The sequence below is a fragment of the Pungitius pungitius genome, chromosome 5 (genome assembly GCF_949316345.1).
Source record: "Pungitius pungitius chromosome 5, fPunPun2.1, whole genome shotgun sequence".
In the NCBI taxonomy this organism is placed as follows: Eukaryota; Metazoa; Chordata; class Actinopteri; order Perciformes; family Gasterosteidae; genus Pungitius; species Pungitius pungitius.
This window is the reverse complement of record NC_084904.1, coordinates 1,764,442-1,790,478: the sequence shown is the minus strand read 5'-3', so window position 1 is coordinate 1,790,478 and position 26,037 is coordinate 1,764,442. Positions and strand designations below refer to the sequence as shown.

Below are 26,037 nucleotides of genomic sequence, written 5' to 3'. Positions count from 1 at the left end.
GAGAAAAATAATGGCACATACTGCAGATGGATTCTCCATGTGCCCCACAAAGCACCTTTTGAGACTGATTTCTATTGAGGCTTCACTATATATCTATATATATAGACAATCGGATTTGGAGGAAATTTAATTGGAACCATGGGAAAGATATGCTTATGAAGGCAAGGAGAGAAAATGATGACTGATACACTCAGATGCTTCTACAGCAACAGATTCCGGTGCACGAGTGTTCTCACACCATCAGTCACTGCAGCGCCATCGACTCCCGGGGGTAATTAAACCAAGTCACTCTTTACCGAGTTGCTATTTATCCTAAAATGATTTGGACTTTAGAAAATTCACCGGTAGGGCCTGGAAATGCGGCTCCAAGTGAAACAATGTCAATGAGATCTGTCACCAGCGGGGTGGGGGGGGGGTAGAACCTAGCTGTTAGCAGACGGACTGACATACCGTGCGAAAATATTTCACAGTAGCTCTGTTAAGTTGTCACTTCCCCCGCCCCACTTACTCAAAATGAACCAAACGGCTGTTTGCTCGACAGGAGTCTCACTCAGATCTTCTTACCTTACATTTTAAACCAGCTGCTATTTTAACACTGCTTGGCTGATCTTCATTCGCCATATACGGTCCAACTATGTTGTTAACATTGACCCCCCCCCCTCAAAAGGCCTGCGGTCGCTCATGCACTCGTAAACACGAGTAAACATTGTGACAGAGCGGACAGCTCGGGTGTGTCTTTACTCATTCAGTCAACGTGACCGCCTGTCAAGACGGAATGGAAAGATCAGGCCCTAGATTACCCACAATTCATTTACTTGTGATCGTGGTTCACAAAAAAACCTGACCCCGAGTTCATCCCAGAGCTCCGCTGAAGCTTTCTGAGCACAGTTGCTTCCCTCTCAGGCTGCAGGTGGACCAGGGGACACTGGATGGGGTTTTCTGTCAGACTGGGAATGGGTTTGAGGTCAGCACTTGGTCATTACAGATACGTCTCCATGTCTGCCTGACCCCATGCAGCCCAACTAAGTGGGGCGAGTGCACCGCGGAAATGATTTCTAGTGCAACTAGTATGCAAGTGTGTGTGTGTGTGTGTGTGTGTGTGCCTATTAGGGAGTGAGAGTCCCAAGAACTCTGTCTTCCTTTGCAGGTAGAGGTCATGACTGTGGTGTATTACAGACTAATAAACAGTGTGTGTGTGTGTGTGTGTGTGAGGATGCATCATTTGGATTCTTTTGATGTGACCCAGACACCAGAGAGTATTACCCCTGCTAAGCCTTAAGATACAACAGTTCTCTCTCTCATTTTCTCTGTCCAAAGGTGCTTTTCAAAAGGAAGACGCTGTTATTTGGTGAGAACTACATTTTTACAATCTGACAGGGAGTGGAGATCATAGTGTTGTGAAAAACAGCTCTGACCATTAAAGCTTTTATTCAAAGAAGAGGATGCTTTCCAGAGTTTGTGTTGCCGAGGCTTGCAATCCTTTTTTGCAAATGCGGTACAGTGTGAGCTGGGCTCGAACCGGAGAAGATGTTGTATTCAGGTTCTTCTTCTCGGCAAAGTGCAAATCTTCTCACAGTTTCTATAAATATTTACCAATTTGGTTATACTCAATGGATCTCACACACTTTTTCTCGAGCCACTTCCATGCTTCGGATAGGCTGAAGACAGCTTCTCTTTAACCCTTCGCTCACACAGACCGACTCATCGGAGCAGGCCCGCACTCGCTTTTGTGCGATGAGGGTTAAGGGCTTAATGCATTTACTCAGATCCGATCGGGGCTGTTCAAGGAGCAATACAAACCATTCTTTAATGGGAGTACTGGTAAAGCACCAAATAACTCACTATGTTAGTTTCCGTTTGCGTACTTGAGTCGAGCGAGCGGCGTCGTGCAAAACATTAAAGAACACAAATAAGTTAGAGCGTAGGTGACAGAAAAAGAGAAAAACATGAATCATCTGTGTGCTCTAAATTGTTTGTTTGTTTGCCCGAGAATGTCTTTCCATATCACACTCTTTGTACTCCCGCACAAAGCCACAATTAATGGAAAATATGAAATAGCTGCTTCTGCAAATAGGTGTTTTTTTCCCATATTTTGTAATATGTTAAACTTAGACCTGGTATCTTTAAAAGTTATCCTTTTAAAATCTGAAATCTTTTGTTCTCAGTTCATTTCCGGCATTTCAACGACATTGCGCTGCCACTGACTTTGCATCCCGGGGCTGGCTGATGAGGCTGGACGGGTAAATAATGGGACGTGTTGTGCAGTGCAGTAAGAATGCAGGATGGCAGATCTCATTACTGATCACTGCTCCCACAGGCATCGGGACTTTTTCTTGTGTTGCTTTAGAGGAACATCTCGAGTTTAACTTTTCCCTTCAGTGCCGCTCTTTCCATAGCACGTCTCCCTCCACCCTTCCACAAAACCTCCCCCTTTTGGGCGTCGCTCCAAATCCTTCCTCCCTCCCTCTCTCCCTGGTTCTCCGGGCTGTGATGCATGGCCGCCTGTGTTTTTAGTTGTTGGCACGGGGCCGCCCCCTCGCCCACTGACAGGGATGAAGACGCAGAGCGCGGCTGCCCAGCGAGCCGCATTAAAAAACGAGAGGGGGGGGGAGGAGAGACCGGAAGGGAAGCGTGGATGTGAAAGCACCGCGATACTGGCCAGACACCAGAGAGCAAAAGGGGGCCGAGAACGGAATGAAGGGAGGGCCGAAGAGTATGAAAAGAGATCAGGATGAAAACAAGGAAGGATGTATACATTAGAGGGAAATAGATGAGGAAAAAATAATGAGAATAATACATATAATACGAACAGAAACAAGGGTTGGGACGAAGAGGAGAACGTATATGAGAGATAAAATAAGGCTGAGCAAAGACCGGAAGATAAGCGCCGCATTCTGAATGAGCAACAAAGAAAGGAGAAAGAATGAAATATGGAATGGGCTGAGGGTGATGAGGATAAGGAAGAGGGTTCAATTGTAACCAGATACCGACAAAAAAAAACATTCATTACACGTTTCGTTTTGCAAAAACCCTCAGCTTCCTTCTGGTCAACTCATTTATCTACAATCCAGTAATTGAACTTCCTCCTCAAAAAAACCCACAAACACAGGGGAGTTACAGTGACTCATCCTTCACTGTTCTTTTTCATCCTCTCTTTATCTTAAAATTGAAAATGTTATCTAGTGGTTAGCTTTGTGTCGCAAAGCTGGCGAGACATGACGCAGATCAGCAGATGAAAAATGTGCTTAAAAGGTTGTATTTGGGCATTTGGCCCTTTGATTAATATGTTGTCTAAGTTAAGCAACTTTGCTCTTTGGCCTGAACGCTTTTGTGCTCCATCCCCTCCCTTCCTCCTCCACCAACCCGTTATGTTTCTATCAGCTAGTCTTTGAGAGCATTTAAATCTCCACCAGGACCACAATAATGCATCTCTGTATCACGGAGCTACATACTACATACTGTATTTTAAAAGAATGTAATGGATATGGCTAACAGCTGGTCTGAAATTGAGGTCCCTCACCCGGTTTATGGCTTTGTAAATCTTGTAAAATCAATAATCTGTTACGCATTTCTCTGTTTTTCAGATAATGTGATGGCTTTTAGGTTTCTGTAGTACGAGCCACCTGTTGGTGTGATTATTTCCTCGCAATAATTGGCCAATTTCCCTTCTTCCCTGGTCAATACGGTGTAATCTGTAGAGCACCAAGTGAAGTCCCAGGAGGAGTATATCATCTTACACTTAAACTGAGGAGAATGACAAGCTTGTTCTCTGCTGAGAATCATCGCATTAACGCGCAGTAGGATTAACAGAGACGGAAACTCCTTCACATACAGGAGGATACGCAGGCTCCTTCTCACAATTTACATTGCATTATAACCCATGCGTTACATTTTGGGGTTAGGAGTCTTGCTCAGGGACACTTTGACACGGCACATGGGGGCAGCTGGGATTCGAACCGCCAACCATCACGCTACCACACGGTCAATTGTAAATGCAGAAAAGCCGCACGTTAATTGCAGTCTTCACCCGCTGACTCATCCATTCCCTCGTTAGGTGTTCCCAACAAGGATGTCACACCAGCTTTATACGTCACAACAATCGGCAAGGGTTGTTTTTATCAATATGCATCTCCCTTCTTTGTTATCGATCTTCTATCATTCCCTTATTACCAAAGTCACTTTCAATGGTCACCATCTCCTTTCTTTAATATGTAGAATAAAATCCACCGTCCCCCATTTCCTTCTCCTGTATTCCCCTTTTTATCTGCTCTCCTTAAATCCGAGTCTGAGTCACCGAAACACTGTCATCACACAGGCAGAGCATTTTAACAGCAGGAAAATATGTTTGCTGTTTGGGCATGTTGCGTTGAATCCTAATGAGCTATCACACTCTGCAGGAGAGTAGTTTTTTTTCCCCTCTCAGGGTGATTTGCACTACTAGAAAATAGAAAATGAGAGAACGCAAGGCCAGAAAAGGCAGCAGAAGCTGGGTTATTACAGAGGATATTGCAGCAGTCATACCCTGGAACAGTGACAGATATATATCAAGTCGGCTTATGCCTCTGCAGAGATTTCATTCAAATCTAATAAAATACACGACAAACACATAAATATGACATTATTTTAGTATTTTAGTCTGATGGAATGGGTCTCGCCCCAGCTGTTCTGTAGCTGCACCATGTCAGCACATGAATAATGCCACGAGTCAGTGCTGACTTTAAAAGAACCAGCCAAAGAACCCACAAGAGGAGGGAAGAGGAAACGAAGGCAGGGGATTGGATAAGACGAGAGGAAGGATATTGTACGTTAGCGGCGTCGCAACATAACTTCATGCAACTCGGAGACATCGTAAAGTCAACCTTTGCTCTCTGCCAAACGGAGGGGGAGAGAAATCACAAACGCGACGGTCTGTCACCCTTCCACAGCTGGGCCACCCTGCTCCGTAACCCTGGCAACCCCCTGACCAATGGCTGTTTGACGTGAGGCCCTTAAAGGACTGTCACACTGACAGTCAGACGAGTGCAGATTTCTTATTGAGTGTGCTTGGAGAGGGTAAGCAGAGGCCTCTGTGAGTTGGGAGCACACCCCCCCCCCCTCCTCCTGCCATCGCTTGATAAAGGAATGAGAGTCAAAATCTTTGGAGCCAGCTTCAATGAATTTACTTGTTGCTTTTCCCCCCCCAATTATGCACTAGTGACAGTGGGACGGTGACAGCTGGAGGGAAAGACAGAGAGAGGACAGGAGAGGAGTCAGATTGATGATGAGGAGGACAGAGGCCTGTGGTCGCTCACCGTCTCCAGCGCCATCGTCCCCAAGCTTACTCTGTCTCTCGTTTTCACTTTCTAACCATTGCTCCTTCAATTCATCTCCCCCTCCCAGCGCTTATGTTGTCATTTTCACCCTCCTTCCTATTACTCCTCTCACTTTTCCTTGTTTCTCTGCCTGCCTCCCCTTATCACCATAACTACTTCCTTTATTAGGCTTCCTCCTGCCTGCCCAGCCATCCATCCACGTTTCACCCATTTTTCATCATTCTTTTATTTCTCTCTCTCTCTCATCCTGCCTATTCTGTCGGAATTAATCATTTAAGCTTCAAGTTATTACATTGTAGTGTGAGGGGAAATATGACCTGAGCCACTTGGCGCATCATTGGGAGTGAAGGAGAGGCCTCATTTGTAGCCGAACCAATCCGGACCCTTCCTCCATCGCTCCAAATCCTCTTGCTCGTGTTTGGTTCAGTGTTTTTTTTCTTTCTGATGGCTTTCAGCCCCAACTGAGACAATCGAGACTCCATTAAATCGTTAGGAAAATAAAGAAGTTATGTATTAATAAAACACAATGTTCACCCAACTCCTAAATCTCTGTGGGTAATCTCCTCTAATCCTTTTTTTCCTAGATTTTGACTGTGTCCAGGTCTCCGTGTCTCCATCTGTCCACCATCCTTCTCTTCTCTTGCCTTGCTACTCTTTCTTTCCCTTTCTGAACCATCGACCTCCATCTCCAGTCCTTTTTTTTAGTCCTACGCTCTTCCTTCATCTCTCCATTTCCACTATCCTAAAAATGCCAACGTCCCCTCCCCTAGCACCTATTCCCCGTCCATATCCTCTTCCTGACCTGCCTTCATCTCTGTCTCCTCTGTCTCAATCATGCTCTGGAGTGCTGTGATGGTCTCATGCAGGGATCCAAAAACAGGTCTTTTGTTTGATTTACCTTCAGCTCTGTCTGGCAGATAGCGCTATCTTAGCAAGCCTAATCTTCATCATCTTTATTATCTTCATCCTCGTTATCACAGTCATTTTGGCAAATTGGTGAAAGCTCGTAGGCCTGCATTGTGGAGAGCATTATTCCAGGAGCAATGTATATGTAGCAGATGTGAGGAAATTATAGAATATTTATCCTAATCTCCTGGAGACATTATGCCAAATGGGGAGATGCTGATATGGAGACGTTAAGTGATGGGCCTGTGCACAATGGAGTTAATCACATGGGTAAGAAGTGAATACATTTTTCCTTATTAATAATATTTTCAGTAAAACAGTGGATAGGAAAGTTAAATCCAATTGACTGAAGAATTAGTGTTTTAAAAAGTAGCACATGCCTAACAGATATACAGTATATGAATTGAATATAGTGAATCCAGGGTTAGATCCCTTTCATCATGGTAACACACCGCAACATATTTCAAATTCAATTCTAAGAAATTCGAATTTTTGTTCTGCAAATGACAGCAGAAATGCAAAAGTGCTTCAGCGGAGGCAGACCAGTCCTCCATGGAGTTTAATCCGTGTAGGCGCATATGTGTGAGGCATTTGAGCAGCCTGCCCTCTCGCCCTGGTCTTCAGCCTGGATTTTCTGGAACATGCACGGGTCAAATTCTACATTTAAAAGAAAAGTTCGAATTGAAGTTCTTGATTTGAGTAAATGTTTCAATACGGGGGTTTTAATTTTCACGTCGCTGCCTTCAATATGAGACTTGGAGGTAATGATCAAATATAGTGCAAGGACATATGGGACACGTTTTCCAAAGTGGATCCATTGCATATTCCAGCAGAAATTCATACAAACAAAAAATCACTCAAAATGGCAATCCACTCAACTCTAAAATCACTCAGCAGTCATTAGAGACTCTTGAGGCCTGACAGAAAGTAGCAGTCATATATTCTCACAGGGACACTTACATCAGGTGAGTCAGGTGTGTGTGTGTGTGTGTGTGTGTGTTCCTGCATGGATGTGCGCAAGCATGCAAATGTGTGAAGGTTAGTGTCTGTTTCAGATTAAGTGTGTGTGTGTGTGTGTGTGTGTGTGTGTGTGTGTGTGTGCATGACACACTGATATACATGTATGCCTGTACTGATATACATGATCCCTGGTTTAAAATTATGAAACACAGCTATGGATATGTTACTAAGAAATAAATAGCACATTCATACTGCGCATTAAAAACCTGTGTGACGACGCTGGATGTTGTAAAGCTGTAAAAATACTTTTTACGACAAATTTATGATCCATAATATTATCAGCATATCCTGCCATGGTGTGTTTCAGTAATTAATGCAGTCCAGGGGGGTGCGGAGGAAAAGTAATTAAGACGGTAAGTAATACTACATTTTAGTTGATAGTCTGGAATACATCTCGAAGAGTAGCGTCACCACGCATGCACGGTTGGAAAACCAGGTGGTGCTAACTAGGGATCCTTGCCTTTTAACACATTAACACATCTAATTTCATCCAAAATGAGTGGGGCTGCGAGACCAAGTAAAAAACAAAAAACATACCACTTACATGCAGAATGGGAGGAAGACTTTTTGTTCTCGTTTCTCTGATCTGCCAATCTACCGTCGCTATTCCACGGAAGGGAAAGTACTTTCGGACTTTTCATGAAACTCAGACACTGACTTCTTTTTACCAAAAAAAGCGAGCTGAGACAGAGAAAGGGGAAGGTACTAACATCCCAGATGTCCACACGGCAGACATCCTTTGAGACGGCATACCTCAAAAGAGGCGGGTTTTGGAGCTTTCCGGCCTGATAACGGTAACCGAGACATCGGCGCTGCCGGTGGCGGGGAGTCATGCAACAGGCATGTAAAACGTTTCCTTTTAAAGGCGCTAGTAGTAATCTGCGTAATGCAGATTTTTTTTTTTATTATTGCTATAAATGGGGACACCGGAGGGTCCGCCGTCAATGTAGGTAGATCTCCATTGCTTAATCGCTTGAAAAGTAGCCGCTGATATACATTATACGTGACAACGAGTTAATGATATATATATATATAAGAGCAACGTCTCCGTTTATTGATCGCCTTGATTATTGACAGAGAGACACGTACACTCATTGGGAAAAGCTTTACCCTGCAGCTGGCTTTGTGTGTGTGTGTGGGTGTGAGTATCACTGCTTGGAAGGAGATCATGTCCATAGAGGTGCTGGTGCATAGAGCGTGCTTCTTATGTACATGCGTTGTGTTTGCGTGTACGTGCCTCCGCATTTGAGTGCATCTCTGTGTGTGTGTGTGTGTGTGTGCGCACACATTTGTGTCGTGAGTGATACCAGAGACAGCTCAGACACTGACCCGTTCAGACGCAATATTATTCAGATCTACCCCGAAAAGGAAGAAATTCCTTTTCAGTGTGCGGGAAACATGGGTGACATGGAGGGGTAACGCGTTTATAGTCAAAGGGAAAAGGCAGTTAGAGGGAGAGCAATGCAAGAAAAAAGAGAGAGAGAAAATGCCGCTGAAGGAAGACATACATCAGGTTTTAACCCCACTGGAATCAAATACAGCAAAAGGACAGGATGGAGGAAGACAAAGACATCCAAATAAATCAAACGGAGACAGAGTCTGAGTGACTCGGGGGGGCTGTAATCGCGTCATGGTTTCCCAAATAACCTCCAGCTTGGTATCATACTCACTGGCTGCCGAATATAGTTGTCAGTTTGAAAATAAATCAGAAAGCCTTGAAAGTCATCACTGATTTTTGGGGTAATTGTCTCCAGGCCATTAGGTTTTTTGCAGTCTAAGTTTCTAAAACTACGTTTAGCAGACCTGGTGAAAAGTGGCTGAGAACAAAAGATAATTCACTGTAGCCTTTGACACCCCCTCTTTTATTTATGTGATAAGCACCAATCTAAAATGACATCCTAGCAATTTCCTCTGAAAGGAAGCACTTAAAAAATAGTATTTGTCTAAGTGAAATAAGGGCAAATTTACATTTATAGTTTGAGTTGCCACGGAGGTTTAAAAATGCGATCCAATGTGGCAACAGTGTCACAGAGGGTGCCGCTGCAGCAGGGACAATGCAGCTTTGAGGAGGGGACATCAGTGTACCACTAGAGTGCACCCTGTAGCCTTTAACGCACTGTGGAAGAATAAAAGACTGACAGAGAGACAGAGGGTGCAGACAGGGGAAAATAGAAAAAAGGGGTGGAAAAGGAAAGCGAAGACATATAGAGAGGGTGATAAAGTAGTGCCAGAATAAGGATAGCAAGATAGTAGCGCAGAGATTTTTTCAGGGGAGCAGTCAGAGACACGCAGGGGAGGAAAAAAAAAGACCCCATCACATGCATAGAGAGACAGAGGGTCCGTCTCCTTCTTGTGTTGTCTCCGTCATCGCTGCACCATCGACGCCATGTAGAACGAATCCATGAAACCCAGATCCTCTTTCCACCCTGCTTACAAGCAGCCCTCCAACGGCAAAGCCACCCTATTTACTTGAATTACCCCTGACAGAACATGTGGTGTCAGTGGCTACTTGAAGGACCGGCCACACCTAATGCCACACTGGGCCACACATGTGTTTTCACCTATTTACTAAAGCGATATGCATATTAATTATAACTATAACTGTACAATTTTTCCCGGCCCGTAGCAGCGGACGAGGTGATGCGATCTACAGATTATCCCAGTTTGGTCTGACGCTGCAAAGGTCAAGTAGCCAAATACAGACAGGTGCTGTGCGTTTGCCAGCGCGAGGCCTGTCAGCGTTTAGCCATGCGTTCACTGTGAGCATCATGCAGACTATGTCAGCCCCACACGTCAAGGTGGAGGCTCAGCTGATCCCCTGGAAATTGCTGTTGCTGTGGTGATACCACAGTCACCTCTTAGCTGTGGGAGCTGTGATGTGGCACTGATGATGCACAGGATGGAGCTGATCTTTGGCACCACTCCCTGTAGCCGTCAGTGGGGAACAACAGAGTTTGACTTTGGCCTTGTTCGCCTGACAAAAAATACAACCACTGTTATATTGTGTATGAGTGAGTACGTTATCTTTCTGTAATCCACAGCTCTGTCCTAGTGGCAGAGCTTTATTTTCGCATTACTTATTATTTCTCAATATTGAAAGTGTCAAAGTTGCTAAATTTTCTGATCTTCTCATACTCGTAATGTGATATTTTAACTTGATTGATAAGATGCCCGTTTGTAAAAATGGATATCTTTAATATGCAAGGACAATTCCACTCTTGGAAGACTTGACCCTCTTTATTCGATCAAGATAATAAATCATCATTTTTATAGTACTTGTACTTAAAATGATAATGTTTGTGATATTAAGACTTTTATTAGCTGCATTCAATACAAAAAAAAAAAGAAATCATGTGTCTTAGGAGGCCAAACATGGAATCGAGCTATGAGAATAAATATCTTCTTAATTTACAAACACACACAGAGTTCTGCTCTGTAATCAAAGTCTGATTCGCACATGATCCAGTACACACTACTAATCAGCTACATGCACTCGATAAGCACTTCTGGCGACTGGGCAACGTATGTGAGTGAGTGTTAATAGTTGTGTGCTTATATGCTGTTATGTGCCGCATTTATCAGATCATTTAACAAATACCCCTCGCCACTTTAATCACTCCTCCCAACACTTCCAACGGCTCCAGTGCTGGCTTCAGTTCAAGCCTAATATATTCTAGAGGGAGGAGGGATGAAGTGAGACTCCCACTAGAGGAGAGAAGGTTGATACAAACAGAAAACGGGCTGCATGCAAATGAGATGCAGCATTCAGATATTTATGATGCCGGGTAATCGCCAAGGGAATTAAGTATTTTACCATGTACACGTTGTCCGTTTAGCGTTAACAGCGTTGAGATGGATTTATTCCTTATCAAGACGGACGACCCCGCTGAGCTGTGTGAGCTGTATATCAAAACTGAGGCTGAGCTGTGTACAATGAGAAGTAATGTATACCAGAATAATATCCAATCTCCATATATATATATATATATACATATGTTTACATACTGCATTGTCTCCATGGGGAAATCCGGCTTGGATTCTACAAAGATGGATCTGTGGACATATATTGCCACACAACACCAGAAAAACTAACACAAATAGGCCTTGAGGTGCCGGTCCGTGTGTTATTGTCTTCCCCAGTACGTCCTCTATGTAAGGCTACCATTTAAAATGACCATGATTGGCTCTATGCACGAAACACAACACGACTTTTATAGGAATGTGAACCCTCTGATTTAAAATATCGACATTTAATAACAAATGTCTATACATATTGTGTGAATTTTGCAGAAATCTAGGACAAAAATAAAAAGAAACTAAGAAACAATGAAAGAAACGTGGTTCCTTTGCTTAAGGTTTTGCTTACTTTACACTTTTTTGAAATCTTAGATAGAAATGAAATGGTGCTGCTAGATTCTTTTGGATGACGCCTTGGTGACATCATTACATGAACAAAGCAATGTGGCATTATTCAGTTTGCTGTGCCCTTGTCGCAGGACTTGTTTTTCTAATTAGTTTGTACATTTAGTATAATGCTGGTAGGCAATACCCTTGAGTGAAATAGCTCTCTGGGAGAGCATGGATGAATGGAAATTCCTGAGGTGTGATTAATTGAGATTTACCTGCGTGGCTTTTTAGGGCGAATGTTACCTTGTACCAATGTTCAAGTGATATCAAGCCATGATTCAAATTTGATCCCCTCATCCCTGCTTTAGTCATTGCAGAAAAGAACTAAGTAAAACGTAATCTGAAAAAATAGTGCCGATATTTTAAAGTTGGATTCAAAACTCTAAAATCTTTGTGACTGAGATTAAGTCAAAAGCAGATAAAATGTTTGCTTTGTTCAGAGTAATAAATAATAGTTGCCACCAGCAAAACCCATCACATTATTCATTGGGCTCCGATGATTCTTTCACTAACCACAGTGATTTCACACGTGTCAACAGTTCTTCGTTGGGAAGTGACAACTAATTAAAAAGGTAAAGACCAACCTTGCGGATGCCTTCTTTGGACTCCTCCACGTTATTATCTCCTCCTCCGGTGCGGTTAATCATCCGCCACATCTGGGAGTACATGGGATCTCTCTCGAAGGGGTTCATGGATTTGGAGCGCACCTGATCGTAAACGGCAGAGTCCAATACCGTACCGTAAGGCAAATCCGTCTGCTTGGACAAGTCCTGCAGGGACCTGTGAAGAGACAATATTGACGAAGGTTATAATTCACAATGTTTCCATCCCTGAGAGTACCATACAGAAAGTGAACTGTACTGTAGTGTTGACGCTGGGGGGCCACCACCTTTTAGCTGGTTTTTGGGGGCTGCGGTAAAACGGATGTTGCATTGCCCTGTTTTTAACAGCCAGAAGTTCCCACAATGCATTGCACTGCTATCTCCTCTCTGGACTGAACCCCACTTTCCATCAAATGAGAAGTTGATCCGTCTATACATTGGCGGTCAATGATAAGGAACCAAAACCAACCAGTCTGCATTACCAGGAAAAGACTTGTTATTCACAGAGCTCCATGAATAATTAACCTGCAATGAATCTCTTTCAGTAGCTTTTCTGGCGTGCACGGTCATGTTTGCATGAGGGGACGTGGTCATGACTTGGTTACGTTCTTGGTGACAGCTGGGACATATATATATACGTTTGAAAAAACACAAAAATCAAACGTGAGAGGAAACAAAAGGCATGTTGCTAGCGAAGAATGAATGAAAGGATTCATTCAGCAGCAGAGGTGAAGTGCGGCTGAGGCACCTGCAAACGCCTGCTGATCTCATCTCAAATCTGCGACAACCCCCTCATACAAACCGTCACAATGCTGAACTTAGCCTTAACAGACATTATGACAAAAAAAAAAACTGAGTACACACAAAGGATACCAACATATCTCTATTCTTCCTGCTGTTGCCTTTATTTTGTTGCCCACAGTGGGGGGGAAAAGGTACCAATTGGTGGTTGTGCAAGTTCTCCCACTTAAAATGTGAGGGAGGCCTGTCATTTTCATCATACACTTCAATGATGAGTAAGAATCTAGATCTGATTTGTGAGGAATCCATTTGCAAATTATGGTGGATTATGGAGTACCCAAATATTATATCCTCAGATGTTCCTAAAATACTGTATTCTGTTGGTAGTGCACCCCTCCACACAGCAGCTGTTTGCCATTTTAGTGCAGTTTGTTTGCAGAAGTGGTGAGGGGCCACCTTTACGCAATTTAAAGTCAATTGACAACAAAGAATAAAAAGAAACCGGGGCAGCAGTGAAAAGAACAAAAACACACTACTCAGTCTGACCTGTTATTTCTTTTTTTCTAAGGATCTGTCTCTCTTCGTCTCTCCTTTCTATCTCAGTCTATACTTCACCCATGAAATCCCATCTCTGAGGGAATACACATGCTATAACGCATCGCAATGCAAAAGAGCCTGGATTGCCTGTAGAAGAGTGTGGCTGCTGACAAATGTAATGGAGAACCATTATGGGAACTAATTACTGTTTGTTTGTCAAAGGGCTGCTGCACACCACCCATGGATACAAGACTTGAGAGATTTGGTAAACAAAACATTTACACACAAGCGCTCAACATGTCCTGCTTAATGATGCACAGTGCAGAGTATGTTACTTCCTCAATGCCGTTGTAATGAACCCATAAAGAAGATTTAACAATGAGCACAAATACAAGTTGGTACTGTGTTGAATTGTTATGAGGCTGCCCACCCAAACACATGCATGAGAAATAACACATTCACATATGAAAGGTCCCAGCTCTGGCCATGTCTCTCTCTCTCTCTCTGATGCCCTCAATAACTGTCTCTCTGACCCAGTCTAAATAAATAAAAAATAAAATACCTTCCAAGATTTTAATGAACTTTACTGGGAACATGAATTTTTTATTGCCGTCAATTAATCTCTGGCCTTAATAATCTCCCCTCCTACTACTCCCCTCCAATGATGCAATCTGCACGCCTGTCATCACAGTCTTTGAGCAGGATTCCCCTTCATTGGTTTCACTGGGTTAAATCTCTCAGGTTGTTATTTAATGGTGTGAGAGAAAGCGGGTAAAGAACTTTGTGTCGGAGGAGTTTGTTTTTCTTGGAGACAAAAAAAAAAAAGCTCAGAGAAAGAAAATGCTTTGATGGGGAGACAACATCTGTAAAAGCTGCAAAACAAAAGTAGTAAAATGCTTGACACACAGTTTGTCTAAAATAAAAGCAGTATCTGATATACCTATATATACAAAACATTCTGCAAAATACTTATTTTCTTTAATTAAATGCCTAAAGATTATTTTGAAAAACATGCCCTAAAAACGTTCTTGTAAAATATTTACTACATATGTTTTTGTATTTTGTAATAGAGATATGCATGTATAAATGATGTGCTTAATTATCGTTTGGGTAATGTTTTGTGTGAATCAAATGTGGGCATGTGTGTATGTGCTAACTCATTTTGCAACCAATTTGATCACCCCTACGCAGCCCAATGAGCGAGTAAATGGAGTCCACAGCAGCTGGATGTGTCATGTGACAAATACTAAGTATGTATGTGTGTGTGACACAAATAAAGAGTTAAAAAGGAAGAGAGAAAGATATCCATTGCATGTTAATTTGTCTATATTATGTGTGTGACATTATATATATATATATCAAAAAAAATATTACACAAATATAATATTATAAATATCTTTACATCTAGCTGATGAGGCTCGGGTTGCCATGACACCTCATGTGTTAGAAATAGCTTATGAGCTAATGCTAGCTTATGTTGGGGCTCACCATTTCATTCATGGAGATTCAGAGGATGCTCTTTGGCTTGTTTTTCACAAGCCAAAAGAGAAATAGAGAAAGAGCATCTTGGCTCTGTTGGTCTGTGGGGAAATTAATTTGGGTAAAGGCACTGGAGCCCTGATCAGTTCATTAACTTTTTACAAATGGCTGTCGACACGTCTGTGGAACCTCGAACAACGAGCAATCAGCGCGGACTTTTCTTTTTCTCCAAACAACGACAATAGCTAAACACAGTCTGGTAGAGTAGATTAGTTCCATTTAAAGGCCGCTAATGCCTAAATGTATTTGGGGGTTTGGGACCTATATGGTCATATACAGTATATCCCAACATATTTTAGCATAATAGTAGTATAGTAGAGAGAATTTGTGATTCTTTTTCATTTACTTACTGTTAGTGTATTCATTACAAGTTGCTGTCTATGCAGTCAATATTTATGGTACTACCATACTGTTGAGACTAGAGCTGCAACTAACGATTATTTTAATAATCGATTCATCTGTCGATTATTTGTTCGATTAATCGATGAATCGGATAAAAAAATAAAAAATGTAAAAACATTAATTTCCAACCCTTTATTGAAAAATTGAACTGACTGTGCACTTACTAAATATGTTTTGTTTTAAACAGATTGCTCCTTGAACATCCCTAAGTAAGCAAATAAAATGGACTAACACAAAAAACATACACACATCGCATGATGTATACTTTACAGCCGCCAAATTAAATATATTAGGCACAAAATCATGAATCATTGCCGTAGTGCTCCCGTGCCAGGCCATGTCGCTTTTGCATATCTTACAATCAGACATGTCAACCCTCCCGAATTTCAAAGCCCCTCCCGAAAATATCCCGGACCGACCTTTCTCCTGATTTCCACCCGGACATCAATATTGCTGCACCACCCGTCACTGGGCGCGCTGTTTCAGACCGAACAATAATAAAGGTTACACCTTGAAGTCGAGCGCGGCGATTAGAACGTAAAACTACTGGCGCTGCAAAGAAAACCGCAGCACCCCCCCCCCCCCCCCCCACCCCCCCGTTGCTCGCTAGGACCCGCACCCCCCACTTCAGATCGCATTGGCTTCTCTTCCTTCGCATGTTTCAGAACAGTAGTACGGGTCTCTCCGATGTTCTGCTGCGCGAGCGCTCAACTTTTTTTTTTCTCAGCTCTGCGCGGCGCGCGCAACTTTCTTTTAATACTCAAACATAATAGTCGCGCGACACAACGAATCGATAATGAAATTCGTTGCCAACGCTTTTAATAATCAATTTTAATCGATTTCATCGATTCGTTGTTGCAGCCTTAGTTGAGACAGTGAATGCCATTATTCTACTACTGTATCTTTTAATGATCCCCTTCTCCCAGCCAGAGAGCAATAAAGTAATACAAATCTTTTAGTAAACTTGCAGACTTGAAATAATCAAATGTGATAGACTGCGGGTGCCCACAGATAAGTAACTACCCACTTTGATACACACTAACACAAACATACATACATCATTCCTAATTGACTCTATTGGCATCATTAGCAACCATAACAAATGACACCTGCTGTGTAGGATTGAGCCAGAAGATGAGGCACTTCATTCTTAAACACTCCATCCATCTTTCAATTTTCCCATCTTGACCAATTCTTCCGCTCCATCGGTCTCCTCGCCCAACGAGTACCCTCTGCTTTTCTCACATTTGTACCCCTTTAAAATCCATTTCTCATCTTAATTCATCACCACGGCCAAAACGCTCCCTCTCTCTCCTCTTTGTTCCCTCCTGACCTTTGCCACCATCCTCTCTTTGTGTCTTAATCTGTCTCATATTGTCTTTGACCTACCTCCTCCCTTTATATTCACCTTACAAACTTTTGTCTCTCGCTCTCTCTCTTTGTATTGCTCCCTCGACTTGCAGCCATCCTCGACTGTTTTCCTCAAGGATCCACATTGAAATTGAAGGAAAACGTCCAAGCGTGAAATAGTCCAGAGAGGGTTCTGAATGCTCACTTGTTATTTCATTTCCAGGATGAAACAAGGGCATTAATACTTAAAAACCCTGTCTGTCCCGACTTCTCACCGAGACACTGAGATGCCATCATCTCTTCTGTCCGTGCATTTGCTCCGTTGCTATTTTCCAAACCTAATTCGCTCTCTCCAACGCCCACCAAACCCTTTGCTCTCGTTACAATCTGCGTCATATGTTAATCAAATACTCATCCGATAAATCTGCACGCTAATTACAACATCCCAATCCTCCTTTACTCCTTTGTTTAAGTTTCTGCTCAACAGTGACTCCAAGTTTGTTTGTGGCTTTTTATTCCCTCTCACAAGTCGCCTGGCGCCCAACTTGGGAGACCCAAGGCCATGTGGCTGTCTCGGGTTTAGGTGGTAATTATGCTACTAATGACCCCAGAAGAGTCAACACATTAAAGATAATGCATTATAATTTATGGAAATCCCTAATTAGCTCAATGGATACCGAACGAGGCGGTAAACTGTGAGGCACTCATTAATGACAGCTAATTTGAGCGGAAAAAAATTAAAACAATAAAGCAAAAAGAAAACAAGTAAATAGATTCTTTCCACACCACTTCCAGAAGAAACCAGACAAAAGGAATTCAAGGGGTTGAGATCGAGGGGTGTCACCCCGGGACAGATGGGGACGACTGACAGAAACAAATTAAGAGAAAAGTAGTGATGAGATGTAAAGAAATAAATGTTGTTTATTCCAAAGCCAAGCACAATTAACTGTGGCACTGCCGGGCATAGCGGATGCTCCAGCATGCTGATTAGTCCAATGAGAGATGAACGTTTCCTTGTGCCACAAGGAGAGAAGCAGGCACACATATCATCACAAAGAAGGATAAATAGAGGGCAAAAAAAGTGAGGAACATGTAAAAAAAAAAACCCCACTCTCTAACCAATATTCCCTGCACTCATCCCTAGAAACACGCGCAACACACACACACACACACACACACACACACACACACACACACACACACACACACACACACACACACACACACACACACACACACACACACACACACACACACACACACACACACACACACACACACACACACACACACACACACACACACACAATGATAGATCCAAACTTCCAAAAAGGCAGAAAGGAAATTACTACCCAGCAAAGGGGTGAAACAGGATAGATGAGGGATGGAAAGGATAGAAAAGTAATTGCGTGTGCGTCTTGCCTCTCGTGCATTACGCCTGCCTGGTAGAATGGATTTCAAGCAAGCACACTGTGGAAGAGCGCAGTGGGTCCCTGTGTGTTGGAGACAATTACTCACGCAGTCACAAACTCTATGGTGAATGGGTGCAAGTGAACATAAGCCTGTGTGTGTGTGTGTGTGTGTGTGGGGGGAGGGGGTATGCATAGCTGCATGCATACATACTTTTGCGAGTGCACATGGTTTGGAGTCCGATATCACAATAATAATGTCTAAAGAGTTGTGACACAACTGACAGCCTGGAGCAGAATGGGTTGGCTACTTACTGTATGGAGTTCTCTATGCGCGAGATGGTAAGGAAGGCAGCTAGATTAGCCGTATACGAGGAGATGACGATAAGAGCAAACATCCACCAGACGCCCATCATCATCCTTGTAGCCAGAGTGGTGTAGGGGACCTCGCCACCTGGACAGAGAGAGACACGGGGAACATGAGTGGATGCGTGCAGGCAACACGTAGCTGCAGGAGGAGAAAGTTGTTACAACAGCAAAGCGCGTCCCGATTGATTATGTTTGGATTAAGTGATTTGATCTGATGGCACAGATTAGATCTTCACACATAACCTCAGAGGCACTGCAGAGAACGGAATCTTTGCTGCTCCAGAAAGGCAAAACAACACATGTATGAGGCATGATAACATTTATACATTGCAATAAATATCCTTGTGTTACTATAGTAAAAAAGCTCATTTCCTCTGATGTGTGAGCATCAAAAATGTCGGTCACTCGAACACTTGCCAAGGAATAATCCATCTATTTGTGTATTAGCCATGAAAGAAGGTAGATTGTGGGCTAGCCTTCCTATTCACACATGCACACATTTTGCAAGCGTATTGACGGTCATGCGCACACAGGTGTAGTTGCGAGTGCACATTTGCATACACACGCACAGGCCACGCATTGATTTGTAGCCACGGCTTGTTAGATATCAGGCCCATTCGTCCTTGTAGCAGGGGCTCAGTGCTACTTCCACTCCGGCCGACAGAAGACGCTCTGCTCTCTCCCTCCTCCTCTCGTCCAGTCGTAATATTCCATTTGATGCGCACTCGGTCCCACTTTCCCCTCATCTCATGCCCATCCTCGTTCTTCATTTCCTGCTTCACGTCTTCCGTTTCATGCTCTTTCTGCATCGTTTTGGAACACATGATTCAATTTTAACGCGTAATCTCGCGCATCTTTCTCCAGCGATACATTTGCGGTTGGCATCCTGTTTTGTTCATGCTGTATTCTTTACACTCGGTTTCCTGCGTTTTAGGGGACGTTCAGGAGGAAAGACGCCAGCCCAATGCTACTTTCATCCCTTTATCCAAGTCGCTGAGGGACGGCGCTCCCATCGGGCCCACTGCCACCATGCAACTGAAATGCAAGCGCTGTGATGATGATGATGATGATGATGATGATGAAGGTGTGATTATATAGCAGTAAACCCCACAAAGTCAAAACCAAAATAAATGAGTGACCTGTGACATAGAAGTTAGCAAGTAACTACTTTAGCTAACTTGTTAAAAATCTATGTTTGTATACAAATAAAAACAAATGAATAAAGAATAATACAAATATGAAATGATGCCAAGTATATGTGTTTTTCAGAGTAAAGATAAAAGAAATACAGGCCCAGAAATCTAAGCATAGTAAATAATATCTTCAAAGTGCATGCAGTTAACTATTCATGAGAAATTACAGCGGATATTCCAGTGGGGAGATTCATTTAATCTCTTCCAATAATCAATGCAACCAGCAGCCACCAATGCTTTTAATCTCATAACTTGAGATGCATTAAGTGTACAAGTATATTCCCGACCCCGTCTGAAGTATGTTGGACTTCAATAGCCTCTCAAACATGACCTTTGCAAATGATCCCACCCACTGAGGGGTGATATTTGAGGATTTGGGGTTTGACAACATCAGCATCCATGGAGGACCGAAAGAAAAACAAACTATTTTTGTGTCTCAGTGCAGACTCCGGTCTACAGAAGTGACTCTCTATTCATTAAAACTGGGACACTTATATCTGAAAGTTCTTTGCAATAATATACACAGCAGATGCTGTCTGTCTCTGGACAATGTTTAAATCAAATCAATATCTACTACAGACCTTTTGTAGGTGCGTGTTTGATTTTGAGACAAACTGAGAGAAATAACATCACGGTTTTAGAAAAATGTGGATTTATGGAGCATAACATGGAGTGGTGTGTTGAAAGAGACCTTGAAATGGTTTGCTCGGTGACTGATCGATTTCTGATGTGCTAAAATGTCAGAAAAAACCCACTTTGCTTTACTAAGGCCGGGCCATTTAAGTGAACAATAGTCAACGTCAAAGAAAGCCTACATTTTTATGGAGAAAGCTGAGCTCCATTGAGGAAGAACAGCGGCAGACAGCAACTCTTCAAAATTGGATGTGTGAATATATACATTTGTACCTTTTGTGTCTTCTCCAAGACTTTTCCAGAAGTGACAACAATAGCACGGTATGAAGAGGGACAAAGAAAGCATGCAGTGGGTTAGAAGTCTATAACCGAGCAGGCCTCAAGGCCACGCTGCTGCTTTCTCACACACACACACACACACACACACACACACACACACACACACACACACACACACACACACACACACACACACACACACACACACACACACACACACACACACACACACACACACACACACACACACACACACTCTGAACTCGCGGTGACGCTTTCACAGCGACCCAGTGAAATTGCCTTATTTCTTTAAAAGAATGTGCTGTGAGAATGAGCTCAGAATTCCTATTGGCTGTGGAGTCATGACCTCTAAAGTCATTAAGCATTAAGGTGGCCGCACTTCTCCACAGCTTCTTCATGGGCGCCCACCCTAACTACAAAAAGAAGGTATTAGTGACTCTTCAATATAGGACAGAATAAATCAAGGTGTTCTCCAGGACACCTGTCAAGTGTCGCATTCCTGAACGACTCACGTCAGAGATAAGACGTGTGTGTGTGTGTGTGTGTGTGTGTGTGTGTGTGTGTGTGTGTGTGTGTGTGTGGATTCTAGAGGAGGCATGCTGCCATTAAGCAGCTTTTGAGGATGACAACTTCAAAGACACCCAAATATGTCTTCCTTCGTTGCCACAAAGTTTCCCCATGCTTCATCTCTTATCCTCTGCTGTGCTCCCCAGGGAACATTTCTACAACCACACTCGAAAGATGGTGAACGGGTCAAAAAAGGGAAAAAACAATACTGCTGTGTCTAAACTTGAGAACGTATCTTTCTTGACTTTCAGATCTCCATTAGCATTAATTTGCCTCAATACTATTAGCAGAGGTTTTTCCTGTCCGCTTCGTTTGATTGACTGATTACTGGATGTCTACATGAAGATGGTTGAATAGATGAATGTGTGACTGACTGAGTCACTTGCTGGTCTCTGAGCTACCTACATTCTTTCAATCCTGTTTTTTTTTATTTTGATCGTGAACTGTACTTATCCTTTCAGTTTTATTAAAACATGTTTCCTGACATTTCCTCTATCACGTGTTTAATTCTCATCTCCCTGCTTTTTGGAAAATGGAGCTAAATGAACACAAAAATGAACTGCAGAATAAAACTAATGACTAATGGAGGACGAAATGGAAAAGAAAATAATAATGTGAAGATTTAATCTGAATAAAACTAAAAACTAAATTATCATAAAATATGTATCAGAAAAATGACAAAAGTTCAAAATTAAGGTCTCAAAGGTGAAGCCATTATCAATGACCAGCAGGGGGCGACTCATCGAACTATAAAAAGAATTGTATTATATACAAAAATGACCTTACTTTTCACTTGAATTATTACTGCTGGTTAACATTGAGCTCATCTCACCTCATCTTTAAAATCATATACTTCAAAATACCACAATGTTCATTTAGTTTGGTTAGTTAGGGATGTAACATTTGAACCCCTTATGAGTTCACGTCCAGGGTAAATCCATGGGTTGTACTTCACTTCAACCATGTTCGGAAAGGAATCATGCAATATTCACATAACACTTGGTCTTCCCATCCCACACTCTACTGATTATAGATGCCGTCAAAATATCCCATCCTAACTTGACCCTGAGTGCAGCCTTGCAGCAAATTTGCAGTGGAGTTCTCTATCGTGAAACGTTTAGCGTGCTAATGGTGTTTACATTGCATCATGAGGGATTAAATATCCCAGTTTATTCTACATCATGACGGTCAGGTATTCCTTTTTGATAACCGGCTTTTCTTGGTTAAGATATGACCACAAAGAAGCCTCACAATGGCAAAAAACGTCAATATATGTAACTTTTTAGATTTAAAACATTCGATACAAAAATGTGTCAAGATTATTTAGTGTGTGGATGAAAAACACATCTTTGCATCACTGTGCTACGTTGTTCTTATACACAATCAGAATCCCAACAGTACAGCCGTTTAATGGAGGATGGATCCTCTCTCAGTGTAAATGAGACAAAGATGGGCTGCATGAAGAAGGGGTCCGACATGGCGATGGGACCTGCTGTGTTGTCGTGCCTGGAGACCCCCTTCGGTCACGAGTTCATTGAGCTGAAGACTGTGTGACGGAGGAGTCTACTTGGGCGGACGTGTGCCTCTATAATTATCTCACAGCTGCATCAGCAGCCATCTTTTTAATAATACATGTCTCTCTGCTCTCCTTTCTTACAACTTTAGACAGTGAGGGGGGGGGGGGGGGGGGGTTCACGGTGTCTGTCCACAAGTCTGGAAAGTCCACTTCTTTCAAGTGAATCATCATTTTTTTAAATCTACACTTTCCGCTGCCAACTGTTTCCGAGTCTCCTCTTCAAAGTTACAGCATCACACTCCAGTTATTCCTGGATGAAAGAATACTGGAGCAGTTCATTAGAGCTTCACGTGTGGAAAGGAGAGCAGGAATATGTTCAGCTGATGTCAGCTCCCCGTTGGAACAACTGCAACCTTGCCACAAAGTGAGCTAACTTCTTCTTTTTTTTAACTACATTTTGGACAATTTTATTCTTTCACAGCCCTAAAAAGTGTCTGGCTGGAAGACAGTTTGGCAGTTTCACAGTGATAGATTCTGTGGGTGCATGAGGCGAGATCACGGCGCTGGTGTTGATGTGTTCACACATTAAGCATAAATCCGAAGCCAAAATGTCAAAAACGATTTGTAAAAGCAGGTTCGACTTTGGAAGCTGAATCACAAAAGCGTTTCTCTGGATCCGGGACACTGCAGGCGTTCAAGCTGGGTGAAGTGGAAAATAAATCATAAGCCTCTCAGCAAGTGGCATTAGTCATCTTATTTGTTTAAACCAATCCCAGTGTTGGTTGAACACGCTGGCTTCTCAAGGACAAAAATGCAGATTTAAATAACGTGTGTAGGACTTTAACGCTGAATTTACATTTATTGAGAAATTGAAATCCCCGGTCATGTCAAAGCATTTTTTTTGTTGCCATGACATTTCATTTGTGACTCAAATGTTTCACACAAAAGCAGCTGCTGGCAGCTACTGACAGTGTGGGCTACAATGACATATACTTAGGAAAAGAAGCCTGGAAAGTATCTTATGCTATTATGCTTTCATTTGCTATGGTCACATTTAACTACCAGAGTATTCTAATGTCCAAACAGCATTTCATCATCAGGACCAACGCGACTGCAGCTACATGAAACAGAAGGTGTCAACATTTTTTTTGTTTGTTTTTGAAACATTCTGGACATCTTTTCACTCTGGCTTCTGTGAAGATGGTTTCTTTAAAGCCTTTTTAGTCTTCAGTCAAAAATAATGACGCCTCCAGCCTTTCAAACTCTACAAAGACAGCAGGCTGTTCAAAGCACCAACATCTAATTAAAGAAACAACTTCTTATCAAAGACCCAACATATTCAAAAAGAGTTAATCAAAAGTTAAACATGTTTACTCATACTGATATTGACTACTTTCTAAACTGAAAGGGCAGAAAGCACAAATTACTGAGTTTACCACACGCAGACAACTCTTGTTACACTTGAAGTCGAGAAAAACACATTTTACTTTCAAATCTATGTAGATAAAAAACTGAACATATTATCTGTGCTTTATTAAAAAACCCTAATCTCCTATATCTGCAATTATGAGTCGTGTAATTAACACTTCCTCCAGGCAACTAAATAATAATATGTAAGTCTGCATGCCTGGCACTGATTATATTACACTGTTAGTGATGGGGGGGGGGGCGTTGGGGCTCATGTTCCAGTGAAAAAGAACTAAAAATAGATCATCCTCTTTATCTACAGTATTACCACGTGAATGAGTTTAAATTGCACGCCGGGATGCCAGAGAACCTGGAAAAAGCCTTTTTACAAAACCATTCTGGTACAGCGTGAAGAGGGCGACCATAAAAGAACCGGACTGCACGTTGGTTGCTATTGATTTTTTTGTCCTTTGTATTACTCAAAAATGTCAGAGGCTTCACGAGTCAAACAGAATCAAAGCGGAGCAGATAAATATGAACACACGTCTGTCAGCAGTTTCTCTCTTTTTAGGGGTTGGACAAAATAGTTTGATTAGTGAGTCACTAATATTACGGGAGCTGTCGTTTCCTGCAGGAACAGAGGACAAAACCAGCCTATGAGGAAACTCATCTGCATTCTCGGTGTGTCTCTGCCTGCACCCCCCCCCCCATCACCAATCGCCCCCCCATCCTTGTTGACACTCTGCAGTTAAATGTAGCCCCAGAGGAGTGCAGCTTTGAAAGCAGCAGTGCAGTGGGGACATCCAGTCGGAATTTATATGCATGAGGTTTTCTTGTAAAGCTTCAAATCTCACCACCGAGCAAGCACCTCCTCTACCCATCAGACCCCCCCCCCCCCCCCCCCCCCCTCCCCTCTCCGATGACTGGCAGGACGCAGCATTTATTTATTTATTCATTTCTACCGTCTATTTCTCCTCCAGCACATGAATCAGTCTTGACTGGTGGCGTCCTGGTGGCGTCCTGGTGGCCTTGTGAGGCACGTGACGGTGCTGGGACCAGGGTGACGAGGGAAGGGAGTGAGAGGACAGAAGGAGGCAGGAGGTGCAGCACCATCTCCATTGTGCATGTGCTGCCTCTGATGCTCCTGACTATCGGCCGCAGCCAAGAGGGATTTTCCACGTGGTTGGCAGTTTTTTTCAAGCCGCCGAGCGCCACCATTGTGAGGAGCCAGCGGGGCAGTAATGTGGATTTGAGCAAAGATGCATGTGGCGTACGAGTCAAAGATGTGATTAATGTTATCGCGCTTTTTCCAGCATGCGCACCAATTTCCACAAGAAATTTAGACCGTCATCAAAACATGATGAAATATAAGGATACAAGAATAGAATGACATGAAATGACACGATTACAAATGATGTATGTTTTTTCTGGATTGAGTTGGAAGTGTGAGGAGATGAGTAAAGATCACCCCACTACATTTTTGTTTGCATACATTTCTCCATATCTAGTATTGATTGTAGATTGTACTGTATTCTATCGTCCTAAAAGTTTGATAAAGGACGGTTGTGTTGAAGTAAAAGTCAGCGTTCAGCTCTATAAATTATGTCTAATTACGTCTCTCTCCAACAGAAACAACCCTTTTAACGACAGGAGATTTAAACTGATAAATGACTGACATGGTAACTTGTGATTGTGACAGGAGACGTCTGAATCACACTCTTATTTTATTTTACTTGTTTACCTTTTGAATCAACGTTTAAACTGAAAAAGTCTACAGCACAAGGAACTCGACGCAACATTTGAAGTCAAGGAGTTTCTTTTCTCTGT

General features: G+C 42.6%; 1 protein-coding gene across 3 annotated transcripts in view; it reads right to left on the bottom strand.

Moving 5' to 3' along the window:
• Nucleotides 1-26,037, bottom strand: part of grid2 (glutamate receptor, ionotropic, delta 2) — a 301,762-nt gene that overhangs the window by 30,660 nt on the left and 245,065 nt on the right. For all 3 annotated transcript variants that reach the window (XR_009956209.1, XM_037481965.2, XM_037481966.2), the window contains exons 12-13: nt 18,541-18,679; nt 12,230-12,425 (exon numbers count right to left, since the gene is read on the bottom strand). Coding sequence is in view for 2 of the 3 variants with exons in the window: in XM_037481965.2 (XP_037337862.2) it covers nt 12,230-12,425; nt 18,541-18,679 (335 nt within the window). In the remaining variant the exon portion in view is untranslated. The remainder of the gene's footprint in view (nt 1-12,229; nt 12,426-18,540; nt 18,680-26,037) is intronic.